This window comes from Corythoichthys intestinalis, chromosome 6 (genome assembly GCF_030265065.1).
Source record: "Corythoichthys intestinalis isolate RoL2023-P3 chromosome 6, ASM3026506v1, whole genome shotgun sequence".
Lineage (NCBI taxonomy): Eukaryota > Metazoa > Chordata > Actinopteri > Syngnathiformes > Syngnathidae > Corythoichthys > Corythoichthys intestinalis.
In genome coordinates, this window is record NC_080400.1 from 28,984,720 (window position 1) to 29,000,729 (window position 16,010).

The 16,010-nt window shown below is 39.4% G+C and overlaps 2 protein-coding genes across 5 annotated transcripts in view; one reads left to right on the forward strand and one right to left on the reverse strand.

Annotated features, from left to right (window-relative positions):
* acad8 (acyl-CoA dehydrogenase family, member 8) overlaps positions 1 to 16,010 on the reverse strand; it is a 25,578-nt gene continuing 9,568 nt past the window's right edge. The window contains exons 2-11 of the mRNA XM_057839121.1: positions 10,682 to 10,782; positions 10,356 to 10,525; positions 9,898 to 10,007; positions 8,406 to 8,482; positions 1,744 to 1,881; positions 1,507 to 1,642; positions 971 to 1,068; positions 736 to 888; positions 561 to 663; positions 1 to 493 (exon numbers count right to left, since the gene is read on the reverse strand). Coding sequence (XP_057695104.1) covers positions 438 to 493; positions 561 to 663; positions 736 to 888; positions 971 to 1,068; positions 1,507 to 1,642; positions 1,744 to 1,881; positions 8,406 to 8,482; positions 9,898 to 10,007; positions 10,356 to 10,525; positions 10,682 to 10,782 — 1,142 coding nt within the window. The 3' untranslated portion in view covers positions 1 to 437. The remainder of the gene's footprint in view (positions 494 to 560; positions 664 to 735; positions 889 to 970; positions 1,069 to 1,506; positions 1,643 to 1,743; positions 1,882 to 8,405; positions 8,483 to 9,897; positions 10,008 to 10,355; positions 10,526 to 10,681; positions 10,783 to 16,010) is intronic.
* thyn1 (thymocyte nuclear protein 1) overlaps positions 15,832 to 16,010 on the forward strand; it is a 13,046-nt gene continuing 12,867 nt past the window's right edge. For all 4 annotated transcript variants that reach the window (XR_009063487.1, XR_009063488.1, XM_057839120.1 and 1 more), the window contains exon 1: positions 15,832 to 16,006. The gene's annotated coding sequence lies outside the window, so the exon portion shown is untranslated. The remainder of the gene's footprint in view (positions 16,007 to 16,010) is intronic.

The following is a 16,010-nucleotide window of genomic DNA, read 5'->3' on the forward strand; positions in this document are numbered from 1 at the left end:
AATATTCAGGTAGAGAACATAGTGGGTGCCATCTTTTAGTAAAATTACAATTTTGGAGGGGCAAAGTTTGATATTTTATTTAGAGTATCACAGTCAAATATAATTTCATAATCTAAGTACAGTACTTCATTACAATTCAGTAACAGCAAGAAAAACAAAAATGGTAAAAAGCTGTGCAAGGCCATGTAAAGAAAAATGGTTACAGTTATGTGATACAAACACTGGCTAGCCCAAGTACATTGCAAATGAATGTAGATGCTGACCGGACTGACAGATTTCTGTTATACCAATCTGATTTAGTAACATTAGTAACAAAACTCCACCACGGAGTGACAGTACTTGTTTTGATTTGATGAAGAATATCTGCCTTTTACAGATCAAATTGCTCCAGTCCAACCCTACTACTAACAGTTCCTCAGCCTTTTTACACTACTCTATCAGGACTCAGTCAGAAGATCGCGTGCGATGATCATCCTCATAACCTCATTGGTTCCTGTAAAGAAATGTGCATTACAGCATTACATGGCATCAGGAACATGAAAATTGGCATGATGGCTGACCTTCTAAGATTTGATGCACCCGGATGTCGCGCACAAATTGCTGCACGGCGTAGTCCTTTAGGTAGCCGTAGCCACCGTGCATCTGGAGAGCCTGGTTGCAGATCTGAGTAGGTACATAATAACGATCAAGTCATTAGAGAGATGTGACATTGGTTGTTGTAATGTCATCACTCACGTTGAAACAGTGGTCTGTGGCAAAGAGCTTCGCCATGGAGCAAAGCTGCACAGCATCTGCTCGCTCTTCCTGTAGCGCAATCGCGGCCTGGCGTACTAAAAGGCGAGAGGCCACCAAATCGGTGGCCATTTCTGCTAGTTTGAACTGAAGGAACTAAACACACACACAGCATGTGGCATCTTGCAATTTTCACACATGTACATAGAGATTCAAAAGGCCGTTCTGTGCCACTGACCTGGTTGTTAGAAAGCGTCTCACCAAATTGCTTACGCACCAACAGGTGGTCTCGAGCCAACTGTACTGAGGCCTGGGCCGCGCCCAGAGAACACGAAGCTGTCCAAATGGTACAATAAATATTCATACTGAAAGCCGAAACATTAACATTGAGCTCAAAACTACTCGATATCGTGAGCATACCATAAAATTGCAGGTTATTTTTATTCATTTATTTATTTATTTTAATTGAGAAAGGTGCTACTTTAACAAGTTTTTCATGATGGGAAAAAAAAACAACATTTTTACAGTTTCAATTAGAAAAAAATTCATAAATTTATGTCAATCCAATTCTAAGATTTTCTGAAAGAGAACACGGGGGTAAAAAAATCTGATGAAAACCTTTTTCCCCCCCTCACATTTTATTGCTTTCCAGCAAAAGTCTGGTGGAAGTACAATCAAGCTGACTAATACTCAGCCGAGTTCATTTGAACTGGGGTATGTACACTTTTTATATCCACTGGCTGCTAGGGGTTCTCAGCAGTATGTTCTTCTCACCAATATTAATCCTGCCACCATTCAGTCCTTTCATGGCAATTGTGAAGCCTTGACCTTCATCTCCCAGCAAGTTGCTCACAGGAACGGCGCAGTCCTCAAATATGACCGCCCTGGTGGGCTGCGAGTTCCACCCCACCTGAGGAGCGTTCATTCGGTCAGCTCAATACCGATCTGTCTGTGACAACACTCTGACACCTAGTGGTCACTTGCAGTCTTACGACAACAACGTATTCTTACCTTTTGTTCCTTTTTGCCAAAACTGAGGCCTGGTGTTCCCTTTTCTACGATTATACATGAGATGCCCTTAGGACCTTTGGCACCTGTGCGACACATGACCACGTAAACATCAGTGTCTCCTCCTCCGCTGATGAACGCCTGGATTGACAAGAATTTCAACATTGTTCAGTTGTTATCATGATTTTATTTACCCCTTACATTTTGTTGACTCATTTTGGCATTTAACAGCATTAAACAACTACCCTGTTTTTCGGACTTTAAGTCGCACCTGAGTATAAGTCGCACCAGCCCCAAAATGCGCAATGAAGAGGAGGAAAAAAAGTCGCACCGGAGTACCGTATTGGCCCGAATATAAGACGGTGTTTTTTGCATTGAAATAAGACTCAAAAAGTGGGAGTCGTCTTATATTCGGGGTCTAGACGTTATACCCATTCACGACGCTAGATGGCGCCAGACATCATTGAAGCGAATGCTGAACTTGAGGAGTAATGTTCTGTCATGACAGATCTCAGCTACTCTCAAGTTTAACCAGTTTGCATTATTTTATTGCAATGTTTTTCCTTATTAGGGCCCGAGCACTAGACGTGCGAAGGCCCTATTGTTTTGCAAAGGATTATTATTATTATTATTATTATTATTATTATTATTCTTTTTTCAGGGCAAATGAAAATGGCCAATTTGGAGGCCTGAACATGCACGAAAAGTCACCAAAATTTGCACATACGTGCGGCTTTGCGTAAAATTCGATAATCTTGTGTCGTTTTGAAAAAATGTCAAAAAATGGCTCAGTGGCGCCCCCTTGACCCTTAAAATTTTCAAAAAGGCCTCTCCTCTCAGGCTTTCAACGTAGAGCAATGAAATTTGGGGAGTAGATACCTTATGCCTAACTGTTCAAAAAAGCCTCTTGCGCCCATATTCCAAATCCAACAGGAAATCGGATATTTTGGATCAAATGTGAAATTTTTATCGGTTCACAGTTGGAGTTTACATTTGGAGGCCTGAACATGCACGAAAACTCACCAAAATTTGCACATACATGCAACTTTGCGTAAATTTTGATAATCTACAAAAAAATTTAACAAAATGGCTCAGTGGCGCCCCCTTGAAATTTTCAAAAAGGCCTTTCCTATTAGGTTTTTTCAACGTAGAACGATGAAATTTGGCGAGTCGATACATTGTGCAAAACTGCTCCAAAAAGTCTCTTGCACCCATATTCCAAACCCAACAGGAAGCCGGAAATTTTGGGTCAAATGCGAAATTTTATCGATTTACATTTGAGACCTTGTCGCTGAAGGATAAAGTTGGATCGTCTTCAAAACTGGTCAGACTATTCAGGAGACCTATGAGATCTTAAGTTTTCAAAATGGTGTGTTTTCATTCAAGGGTCTGGCCTGGGCGTGGTCCCAAAGTCGGCCATTTTTGGGCAAAATACCAAATTCAGAAAATGATTAAAAACTCCGTGATACAACGTTCAATCTTTTTCATTTCTAGCATGTATATGAGATATCCCAGCCTGAACACGACTGCATTGAAATATTACCTATTAGGCCTGGCGCCCCCTAGTGGGAACAGGAAATGGCCTTCTTTACGAGACAGGCTCCTCCTCCAAGGGAAAAAAATCTATTGACCTTAAACCTGTTTCAGGGGAGCCTCAAGACATGTGTTCAGGTCCCTGATGAAAAATATTGAGGTTTCGTTGAAGCGGAGAGGTCCAAACTGGAAGTGAAAATGACCGTCAACAATTTGTCTCGCCAAAAACTTTGAACAGTCATAACTCGGCAGATATGCAACATATCTGCGCCAAACTTTCCGAGTTTGTTGAGAGTCATACCCTAAAGGTTCTTGTAGGGGTCATTTGCATCAACTCTACAGTGCCAACTAGTGGCGACCGAAAGAAGTTTTAAAAAAGGCCTTTCCTATTGGGTTTTTTCAACATAGAGCAAGGAAATTTGGGGAGTAGATACCTTATGCAAAACTGCTCCAAAAAGTCTCTTGCACCCATATTCCAAATCCAACAGGAAATCGGGTATTTTTGATCGAATGTGAAATTTCATGGGTTCACAGTAAGAGTTTACATTTGGAGGCTTGAATATGCATAAAAACTCACCAAAATTTGCACATACATGCGGCTTTGCATAACGTTCGATAATCTTGCAACGTTACGAAAACATGTAACAAAATGGCTCAGTGGCGCCCCCTTGAAATTTTCAAAAAGGCCTCTCCATTTAGGTTTTTTCAACGTAGAGGGATGAAATTCGGAGAGTCGATACCTTGTACAAAACTGCTCCAAAAAGTCTCTTGCATGCGTATTCCAAACCCAACAGGAAATCGGGTATTTTGGATTGAATGTGAAATTTTTATCGATTTACAGTGTGCACATTTTACACCTTGGCACCTAGGGAATTAGTTTGATCATTCTCAAAATTGGCGAGACTGTTCATGAGGCATATGAAATCTTAAGTTATCAAAATGGTGTGTTTTCATTCACGGGCCTGAGCTGGGCGGGGTGCCAAAGTCGGCCATTTTTTCGCCAAAGCACCAAATTCGGAAAATGACTGATAACTCCCTCATACAACGTTCAATCTATTTTAAATCTGGCATGTGTGTGAGGTATACCAGCCTGAGCAGGACTGGATTGAAAATTTACCATTTGTGCCTGGCGCCTCCTAGTGGGAACAGGAAAAGCCCTTTTTTTACGGGACACACACCTCCTCTAAAGGGAAAAAAACAATCTACCTCAAACCTGCATAAGGGAAGCCTTAAGACCTGTCTTCAGGTGCCTGATGAAAAATATTGAGGTTTCGTTGAAGCGGAGGGGTCCAAACAGGAAAGTAAAAATGACCGTCAACAATTTGTCTCGCTAAAAACTTTGAACAGTCATAACTCGGCAGATATACAACATATCTGCGACAAACTTCCCGTGCTTGTTGAGAGTCATACCCTGAAGTGCCTTGTAGGGGTCATTTGCATCAACCCTACAGCGCCAACTAGTGGCAATAGAAAGTCACTCATTTTTCCAATACATGTCCAGTTCTTTTCAGTTTGGTCATTGTAGTTTCAAGACCTATTAAAATACTTATTTACGGCCCATGTCCACGTGTCTGTCTGTTGCCGTGACGACCCTTTGTTCGCCATTTAAAGGAAATATTTTTTTTCCAGAGAGTCAGGCAGCTTATAGAGCCACAATATTTGGCACACTTGGTCAAATTGGCCCAGTTAGAAGATTAATTTTGGTTTTGAATAAGGGCTTGGCTGCACAGCTCAGTAGTGGCTCCTTTTTTGTAATACTCTCTCCAATAGGGGTTTTTATCTCTTGGGTGTGGTAATGTAAGAGGCGACTTTCGAGCATGTTAGGTTCTAATGAGATGATTAGAGAGGAGGATCTGCCACCACCCTGACCTGCACACAGTCCGAGTTGCGCTAGATTGCGAGGGCCCGTTCAGTCCTGCTTGCAGGCCTAGTTCAGATTTGTTTCCAGACTACATTTACGTTAAACCTCACTTTAATGGTTAATGCAGTTATTGCAATTTTGTTGTTTTATCACAATAGATTGGTTTATTTACATTTCAAAAACCAGAAGCCATTCACTTACGAATGCGATTGCACTTTAGTTTACATATTTAAATGTTCAGATATGAGATGAATGAGGCAAAATAACATGCTTTTTCTCTCAAATATATTGTTATAATCATTTGTTTCAGATGTACTGTAATTATTTTCTGTATAAAAATTAATTTGGTGTTCAAAAAGTCTTTTTTCAAACTTTGAAAAAGAGGAGGTCGTCTTATAATCAGGGCCGTCTTATATTCGGGCCAATACGGTATAAGTCGCATTTTTGGGGGAAATTTACTTGATAAAATTCAACACATAGAACAGATATGTCATCCTGAAAGGAACTTTAAAATACAAATACAATAGAGAACAACATGCTGAATAGGTGTACAGTATGATAATGTTACATGACGCATGAACAACGAAATGTGAACGTGGCCGGTATGTTAACGTAACATAGCTATTAAGAGTTATTCAGATAACTGTAGCATAAAGACCATGCTAACAAGTTTACCAAAACATCAGTGTCACTCCAAAACACCAAAATAACATGTGAAATGATATAATAATGTGTTAATAATTTCACACATAAGTCGCACGCCCAGCCAAACTATGAAAAAAACTGCGATTTATAGTCCAAAAAATACGGTACCTAAATTACATAATTTCACCCTGAAATTTGACAAATTTTTCTGAAGTGAACGAAAATACACACAAATTAAAACATTTTGCGATGTCATTCTTTAGTATGTACTCATCAGAGAATATTAGTGGACACTGAGGCTGTTCTGCGTAAAATTTGACCCTTTCCTACAAAAATAGAATTTACATTTACTACTAGTGTTTGTTAATTCAAGAAAATTGGCAGGGATGAAGGGAAACTTTAAACTGTATATCCCATAAATGTGTAGAATCATTTCATGGGACAACAGAGAGGATCGTGAAATAGTCCTGAGAACTTCCAAAAGCAATTTGGACCAGATGGAGGAACCTAAAATTAGGGATTGGACTCTTTGGATACCTTTTGACAAGATATGATTTGTGATACAAAGCTTGCGGTAACGATTATCTTATGAAATGGCAACACCCATTACTAAATATATGGGTCAGGAAGTCAATTATGATATTCTAAAGACAAATACAGTGGGGCAAATAAGTATTTAGTCAACCACCAATTGTGCAAGTTCTCGTACTTGAAAAGATTAGAGAGGCCTGTAATTGTCAACACGGGTAAACCTCAACCGTGAGAGACAGAATGTGGAAAAAAAAACTGAAAATCACATTCTTTGATTTTTAAAGAATTTATTTCCAAATTAGAGTGGAAAATAAGAATTTCGTCACCTACAAACAAGCAAGATTTCTGGCTGTCAAAGAGGTCTAGCGAGGCTCCACTCGTTACCTGTATTAATGGCACCTGTTTTAACTCATTATCGGTATAAAAGACACCTGTCCACAACCTCAGTCAGTCACACTCCAAACTCCACAATGGCCAAGACCAAAGAGCTGTCGAAGGACACCAGAGACAAAATTCTAGACCTGCACCAGGCTGGAAAGACAATCTGCAATAGGTAAAACGCTTGGTGTAAAGAAATCAACTTTGGGAGCAATTATTAGAAAATGGAAGACATACAAGACCAGTGATAATCTCCCTTGATCTGGGGCTCCATGCAAGATCTCACCCCGTGGCGTCAAAATGATAAAAAGAACAGTGAGCAAAAATCCCAGAACCAAACGGGGGACCTAGTGAATGCCCTACAGAGCTGGGACCACAGTAACAAAGGCTACTATCAGTAAGACAATGCGCCGCCAGGGACTCAAATCCTACACTGCCAGACGTGTCCCCCTGCTGAAGCCAGTACACGTCCAGGCCATCTGTGGTTCGCTAGAGAGCATTTGGATGATCCAGAAGAGGACTGGGAGAATGTGTTATGGTCAGATGAAACCAAAATAGAACTTTTTGGTAGAAACACAGGTTCTCGTGTTTGGAGGAGAAAGAATACTGAATTGCATCCGAAGAACACCATACCCACTGTGAAGCATGGGGGTGGAAACATCATGTTTTGGGGCTGTTTTTCTGCAAAGGGACCAGGACGATTGATCTGTGTAAAGGAAAGAATGAATGGGGCCATGTATCGAGAGATTTTGAGTGAAAATCTCCATCGGCAAGGGCATTGAAGATGAGACGTGGCTGGGTCTTTCAGCATGACAATGATCCCAAACACAAGGCCAGGGCAACAAAGGAGTGGCTTCGTAAGAAGCATTTCAAGGTCCTGGAGTGGCCTAGCCAGTCTCCAGATCTCAACCCCCCAGAAAATCTGTGGAGGGAGTTGAAAGTCCGTGTTGCCCAACGACAGCCCCAAAACATCACTGCTCTGGAGGAGATCTGCATGGAGGAATGGGCCAAAATACCAGCAACAGTGTGTGAAAAGCTTGTGAAGAGTTACAGAAAACGTTTGGCCTCTGTTTTTGCCAACAAAGGGTTCATAACAAAGTATTGAGATGAACTTATGGTATTGACCAAATACTTATTTTCCACCATGATTTGCAAATAAATTCTTTAAAAATCAAACAATGTGATTTTCTGTTTTTTTCCCCCCACATTCTGTCTCTCATGGTTGATGTTTACCCATGTTGACAATTAAAGGCCTCTCTAATATTTTCAAGTGGGAGAGCTTCCACAATTAGTGGTTGACTAAATACTTACTTGCCCCACTGTACACTGCATGGCAAACAAATCATGTTTAGTTTTTTCACTTGCGTGAATAATCTGTCAAAAAATATTCACAGATTATGAGAACATTCCAGTGCAACATTTCTGTAAATAAGCACAGCAACACTTTGTTACTTCAATATTTTTGTAAATAAATAAGTCTATTCCCTAACATAGACACTTAAGAGGTAGGCGTTCACATCAGCAACCCGTTGGTGCCTTTATTAAACAGTGACACATATTTAAAACGGTATTTCGATTACTGGCGGGAGCATATTGATAACCTACTAGAATTCAAGGTATCGCGTACAGTATATCGATATCACCCATCACATTCCTACCTAAAATGATTTTCCCCCATCCCCACCTTAGTATACAGAGCGTGTGTTAAAAGTTATACCTTGGAACCATTCAAGACATAATGGTCACCTTGGCGCTGCGCACACGTCAGGAGCGAAGCAGCATCACTACCGCTGCCTGAAAATAAACAAGTACACATTCATTTAAAGTAATAGAATTCAACTTGGAGTAGTACAGGGTTTCGGCAGGTATCGGCAAATCTAATTTAATGCATTTCAATGCCACTTTAAACTAGTTTAATCCCCGTGCCTAGAGTTGCCAACCATCCCTTCAAAAATTCAGAAACAAGACTACTCGTCCTGAATTGAGCTTTTAAGGGACGGGGTTTGTCCCGTATTATCATGAAATGTAAAAATAGTGTCTTATTTGTAAAATAAACAAATACTGGTATGGTGCTTTACAAGAATATGCAGGGAAACGAATTTCCCAGTCCCTCCTGCTTTTTGACCGATGACTTCACGGAACAATGACAATACCAAATCCAACTCATCTCATTGGTCGAGGTATTGTCGCTTGCCATGTTGATAACGGAAGACAACATACAGTCTTTGAGAGATATGAGGTTTAAAAGCATGTTCAAACTGATTTGTTTTCTTGTTCTTCTCCGTGTACTTTATTTTCACTAATTGTATTATATATATATATATATATATATATATATATATATATATATATATATATTCTGTGTATTTCATTTGTATTTCCACATTAAAAATGAAGTGATCATTTTCGAAAATGTTATTGCTGAGGAGACTTTGAACGCATCTAAACTGTTTAAAAAAAAAAAAAAAAATCAAATTAAGCAAGACATGTTAATTTCATTCTAATGTCATTTGTATTAAAATACATTGCTCATAATTATTGTTTTTCCATGTGCTTATGTCACTCAAGTATGTACCTAATTAATTCAGGTTTGAGTCAAATTAATATAATTATTAATAAATAAAAAATCACTTTTCACATACAAAAAAAAATCATTAAAGGGTGACAGTTATCGGGCCATTCGGCTCTAGCAATGAGGAGTTCCATATTTTTTTTAATGGGAGGTGGCAACCGTAACCAACCCAACTGCAGATAGTTTCACACACACAAATTGTAAGCGTTAAACAAACATTTTTTAATTGTTGAAAATACAAATGCTATTTAAATGCAACAAACAGCTTGATGCAACTTCTGTTCCATTGAGATGGCAAGGTTCAGGAAGGCCACGCATGCATGGATGAAAGCTAGTGGAGGAACACTTGCAGCCTTTCGATGGGTATTACCTTCAACCCTAAATTTGGCAACCAGAGTAGCTACCGGTACATTAGAGCGATTCCTGGGCTTAAGATAACGTAACTCTACCCTAAACCCTATAAGAAGCAAAACTGAGAAGCATAAACACTCATACCCAAACCCGTCAAGTTTACATAATTTTTAATGCCTCAAACATTTAGTTGAATGCTTTCTGAGGCCTGAATTTTGACAAAATCCATTTAATGAATTTTAATGCTTTTTAAAGACCTGCATAAACCCTTTATTAAATGACTGACCAGGTTCTGTGAGGCAGTAAGAGGCAAACTTCTCCATTGAACAAAGTTGAGGACAGAACTTTTGCCTCTGCTCGTCGCTGCCGAAGGTGTCAATCATCCAGGCACACATGCTGCAAGGAATAAACATTGGATACTTTACACCGGCATCAATGATTATGCTTTTACAAAATTAGTAATGAGAGAAACATTCATGCAACGTTAGTTGATTTAATTCTTGTTTTAAAGTATTTTTCAACATCATTTTTGAATACTTCTTATCTACATTTTTGTTTTTGCAGTATAGTGATAATATCAGGCATACAATGATACAGTATGCGGGAGACTAAATCACTGCAAAATTATCAACTTCCATAATTTTGTTTACAACATTTGACTTAAAATAATATTTTTGTTTTATTCACAAACAACAAACAGTAGAGTACAAACAGTAAGGGGTTCCAATTTTGAATGAGGCTTACTTGTGTATACTGATGTAGGCAGTGGTGCTGACACATCCAGTGGACAGGGCTTCAAAGATGACAGATGTGTCCAGGCGAGACAGACCGGAACCCCCGACGTCCGGCTGCACATAGATGCCCCCAAAGCCCAGCTGGGCCGCCTTGCGCATGGTCTCCACTGGGAACACTTCCTTAAGGTGAACAGAAGTGCTGTTATACTAGATTAATTCATTTCAGGAATAGTTTTGATATGAAAACTGATCATTGGTTACAGTACACCAAGAATGTGCTATCAGAGCTCGATAAAGTTGTTTTAAAAGATGCTTATTGAAGGGTGTCGAGCTTACCTTCTGGTCCCATTCTGCCATGTGTGGAGCCATTTCATTGGTGGCAAAGTCAAAGGCCACTTTCTGGAACTCCTTCTGTTCATCTGTGAGGCCGTGGGAAGCTGGAGTAATGATAAGAAAATATAGAATATAAATCAATCCATCAAAACTTTCCCTTCATAATGACTAAACTACCTAGTTAGCTTAACTTGATGATTTACCACAGAGAAGTTGGTTTTCACAAATTTGAGTTACATCACAGAAATAGCAATTGAATTTCGTCATTAAACAAGGAGCCTTATACAATTTCGGGCCCACAACAGGGCTTGCAACCCAGGGAATTAGCACAAACCTTAATCTGAAGGTGACTGACGAGATTATTTTCCAATAGATCTGACAAAGCAATGAGTTAAGTAGGGTTACTTTACTACAGCAACAAGTGTTAAGAATCCCTTGCATTACTACAGGATTTTGTCTTGTGGATGGCAAGGCGTTCCAAGAGATCCCTCATAATTGGTTTAGATCGATGACATAACTCAAACCCTGAATTTTAATGACACTTTTCAAAAGGAGCACATAAGAAGACAAACAAAAAAGAGAACTATAAATAAGTGGGTACAAAGATAAAATGTGATAGATAACGAAGAAAAAAAAAGTTGGATTTTTTTTTCTTTTTACAGGTTCCTTAATTCTCTTAACAAACAGGAGATGACCACACACAATTCAGGAAAAAAAGAGAATACCGAGTGTACATTTAGTGAGGAAAGAAAAGAAGGAAACCAGCCGGCCGGGACGTACGTCCCCTGGAGCCCCACGAGATGCCCTCAAGATGATGTGCCCCGATCTCTCAGTTTGTACCATTTATATTAGTCTTATTTCCCAAGCAGTAGCCTAGCGCCAACCCCTTAGATCAGGGGTGTCCAAACTTTTTGCAAAGGGGGCCAGATTTGTTGTGGTAAAAATGTGGGGGGGCCGACCTTGGCTGACGTCCTTTGCGTAGAACAATATATTTAAGCTAATTTTAGCAAGCCATTCTGTGTGTCAGATTTGCTTTATTATTTTTTTAAATTAATCATTTCAACAATCTCGCAACTAGTCTTTGTGGCGTTCTCTTTCAACTCAGGCTCTTGCGAAATACCACTGCTGTGAAATTAAACTAGCTTCAAGTTGCTTCAATTTCTCGCTGCGTTTCTTCCCTGTAATCTTGTCGTACATGTCAGCGTGTCTTGTTTGGTAATATCGCCTCACACTGAACTCTTTAAAAACAGCGACTGTCTCTTTGCAAATGAGGCAGACACAGTTGTTGCGTATTTTAGTGAAGAAATAGTCCATTTTCCACCTATCCTTGAGGCGTCGGCCGTCGCAGTCAACTTTTTTTTTGTTGTCACCACTTTAGAAAATTGGATGTAAAGAGTCACACGGGGTAATGTTGCTTAGAGACCTGCTGCCTTTTAGTGGGTAAATGAGGAGCAGCATTTAGTGTGTAAGCTACTTCATATGCTGGTAGCAGTACTGCTGACCAATTCATTAAGTCTGTGTGCAGGCCAGACGTTATTGATTTTATGGCAGAGGCTGGGGGCCGGATGAAATGTGACCACGGGCCGCATTTGGCCCCCGGGCCGGACTTTGAACATATCTGCCTTAGATAAAAAGCAGTGGAAAGCCTATTCAGACTAACCAAGGGAGAGGAAAACGCTCTGTTCATGACCTTGAGCAAGAGTTCTTGTCCTGATACCAGACGTTCAGAAAAACAAACTGTTACGAGAACAAATGAATGATTACACTGGGCAAAAATTTTTCACTTTTTGAATGTTGTCTGGATTTCTACGACTGATTTAGGGCATTTTTGCACTGCTGAATCACGAAATGGCATCCATTTCTCTCAATCAGGTCAGGCTTTTGTGCTGAATTAATTTGAAATAAAAGATATGGCAAAAGAGAAAACATTTTTGTGGCATTGTCAGCTAATTTTTATCAACACATATCATGATCATAAATATGTTTTTGAGAGAAAAAAATATTTTCCAACAAAATATATTGATTATATGATTGAAACATTGATTACTGCAAACTGAATGGTGAACATTGATAAAGGTAAGTACTAGAGATGTCCTGATCGATCGGAAAGTATCAAAGTATCGGAAAAATATCGGACATGCCTTTTTTCAATATATATATATATTTTTTAATTAAATCGTTTTCTAATTGTATTTAACGTTACAGACATAATATGTTACACTCATCCAGAGTCTTAAGTTTAGGCTTAAGGTAGGGTTATCAAATTTATCCCGATAACGGCGGCAATTTTTTTTTTTTAAATGTGTCACGTTAAAATATTAAACGCAATTAACACATGCGCTGCACGACCCACTCTCGCATTGTCGCGCTCAATCTGTAGTGACGCCGTTTTACCTATATAGAGAGATAAAAGGCAGCGTAAAATGAGTAGAGTGAATTTTGGCAGCCTTTGGAACCTTTTTTTAATTGGCTAAAGCCTTACAATCCCTCTCCCTACGATTAGAAATATCATGGGAAGCAATGTGGGGAGGCAAGGTGGCAATTGATCTTTTTCTTAGCACCTTATGTTATTTCCCAACGCAGAGAAGATATATCAATTGGTAACACTACGCACAGTCATGGTTCCACTTCCCATCATGCATTTGGGCATGGCTAGAGTATCATTTACCGAAAGCTCAACAAATACACTAGATGGCAATATTTAGTCACAATATACAAAGTCACAAGTCTTTCTATCCGTGGATCCCTCTCACAGAAAGAATGTTAATAATTTAAATGCCATCTTGAGGATTTATTGTCATAATAAACAAATACAGTACTTATGTACTGTATGTTGAATGTATATATTCGTCTGAGTTTTATTCATTTTTTTCTTAATGCATTGCCAAAATGTATATGATCGGGAAAAATTAGCGGGAATGATTGGAATTGAATCGGGAGCAAAAAAAAGCAATCGGATCGGGAAATATCGGGATCGGCAGATACTCAAACTAAAACGATCGGGATCGGATCGGGAGCAAAAAAACATGATCGGAACAACCCTAGTAAGTACACACAAATTGCATGTTACTTCACCATTGTTCAAAATTCAGGCCGTAAACTTCCGTTTCTTCGAACTCTTAAAATGCTCAGCGGCAGGGATGTCTCTTTTCAGAGTACAACAGCAATCAGCCATCATGACTGCGTCCCAGCGTCCCTGATACCTGGTCTCCATCTCCTTCATATACGGGTGGAATCGCTTCCCCTGCTCGTCGCTCATTGATCCCAGATTCTCAGCAAACCAGTCCATATGTGATATGTGTATATTTTGATGCTCATGTTCCATCCGAGGTTTCTGGAAGCAGTCAGCTTGTTGTTGACAAGTTCTGCATAATTCTTGGCCTTGTTGTTGGCAAGAGAGTTCTTCACAACAAGAACGAATGCATTCCAAGCTTTCAAGTTCTACTCCGTTCATTGAGTGTTCAAACTGGATCTCTGATGAGCTGACAGATCTGAGGACGGTCAAAGACGCCACATTTCAGCATCTCAGTGGTCAATCCTGGAAAAGCCTGGCACAAGTAACTGGAGCAGTCACCATGCTTGTCCAGAGCTTTGGTGAATTGCTTGATCAAGCCAAGCTTGATGTGCAGTAATGGGAAAAGTATCTTGTCTCTTTCCACCAGCGGGTGATCTCACCTGTTGATTCCAAACGGAGCGTCTTTGCACCTGGCAACAAAAACCGGCAGAGTGCTCTCGACGAGACCTCGCAATTGAGCACATTTTTTTAATATCCTCGGTCAATTTTCGACCGAGCTATGACATGTCAAATTTTCGGTGTTTCCAGTGGTCAAATAACATTTTTTTCAACTTCCCGGGCCTCTAGTGAAGCCACTATAAAAGATATCAACATGGGGTCATCTCTGCTGTATTCCTTGATGAATTTAGAGCAAAATGGTGTATAGTTTGTCATGATTTGACATTTCATAACATGTCATATACAGACTGAAGGCCGACCAGAAACCAAAAAACATTATTTGGGCACAGAAGAAAAAGTTGACCTGTTTGAGCAAAACCAACGTCATTTTCGGATTCAGCGCATCAGAGTTGTCCTAAATCAACTGACAAAACTCAGACAACAAATTTGTTGTTGCTCAGTGTTATATGTAATGATGTGAACTGAACGGATACATGTTTGCGTGAATAAAAGGAAATATATATATCTTAGGGCTGTCAAATTTATCGCGTTAACAAGCGGTAAGTAATTTTTTAAATTAATCACGTTAAAATATTTAATGCAATTAACGCATGAGCGGCACGACCCACTCACGCATTGCCGCAAACAACCTGTAGTGGCGCCGTTTTACTCTTATACAGTGCTAAGAGGCAGTGCCGTCAAGTAAGTGGAGTATATACAAGCAGTGGTATTAAATGGCTAAAGCTTAGAAATCTCTCCCACAACAACTAGATATAATGTGAGAAGTGACGTGGGGAAGAATGACAAGAGTTAATCTTTTTCTTATCACCCTGTATTGTTCCCAACGCAGAGAAGATATATCAATTGCTGCCACCACACACAGCCATGGTTGCACCACCTCCCATCATGCATTTGGGCAGAACAGTTAAATCGCTCCAGTATCATTTACTGAAAGCTCAACAAATACACTAGATGGCAATATTTAGTCACAACATACAAACTCACATTTACCCTTTAAGAATTACAAGTCTTTCTATCCGTGGATCCCTCTCACAGAAAGAATGCTAATAATGTTAATGCCATCTTGTGGATTTATTGTTATAATAAACAAATACAGTACTTATGTACTGTATGTTGAATGTATATATCCGTCTTGTCTTATCTCTCCATTCCAGTAAACAATTTACAGAAAATTATGGCATATTTTAGAGATGGTTTGAATTGCGATTAATTACGATTAATTAATTTTTACGCTTCGATTAACTCGATTAAAAATTTTAATCGTTTGACAGCCCTAATATATGTACAATGAAAACAAAACAAAAAAAGGGAGAATGTGTATGTTTCTAGACTCAGAAAGAATTGACCAAATTTGACTTAAGTAGTAGTACTCAGTTAAAAAGTTGAGTAGGCATAAGTACTGCATTTACTAAAAGAAAGCGGTGTTTTAAAACAAGTCTGTCGAATACTGTATGTTCTGCCTTTTGGTGAGTTTTGTAGAAGGCTTTTTTGTGCTGTCCAGCAGCGAACTCTAGTGGTCGCCTCGCGACATGGTTTTTTGTTTTTCTAGCCAATTCAATATGGCTGCACGACGTCTCTGGCTGAAGCCTAAGTTGCAACGTTGTGCTCACATGATCCTTGGACAAGATTTGTCCGTAA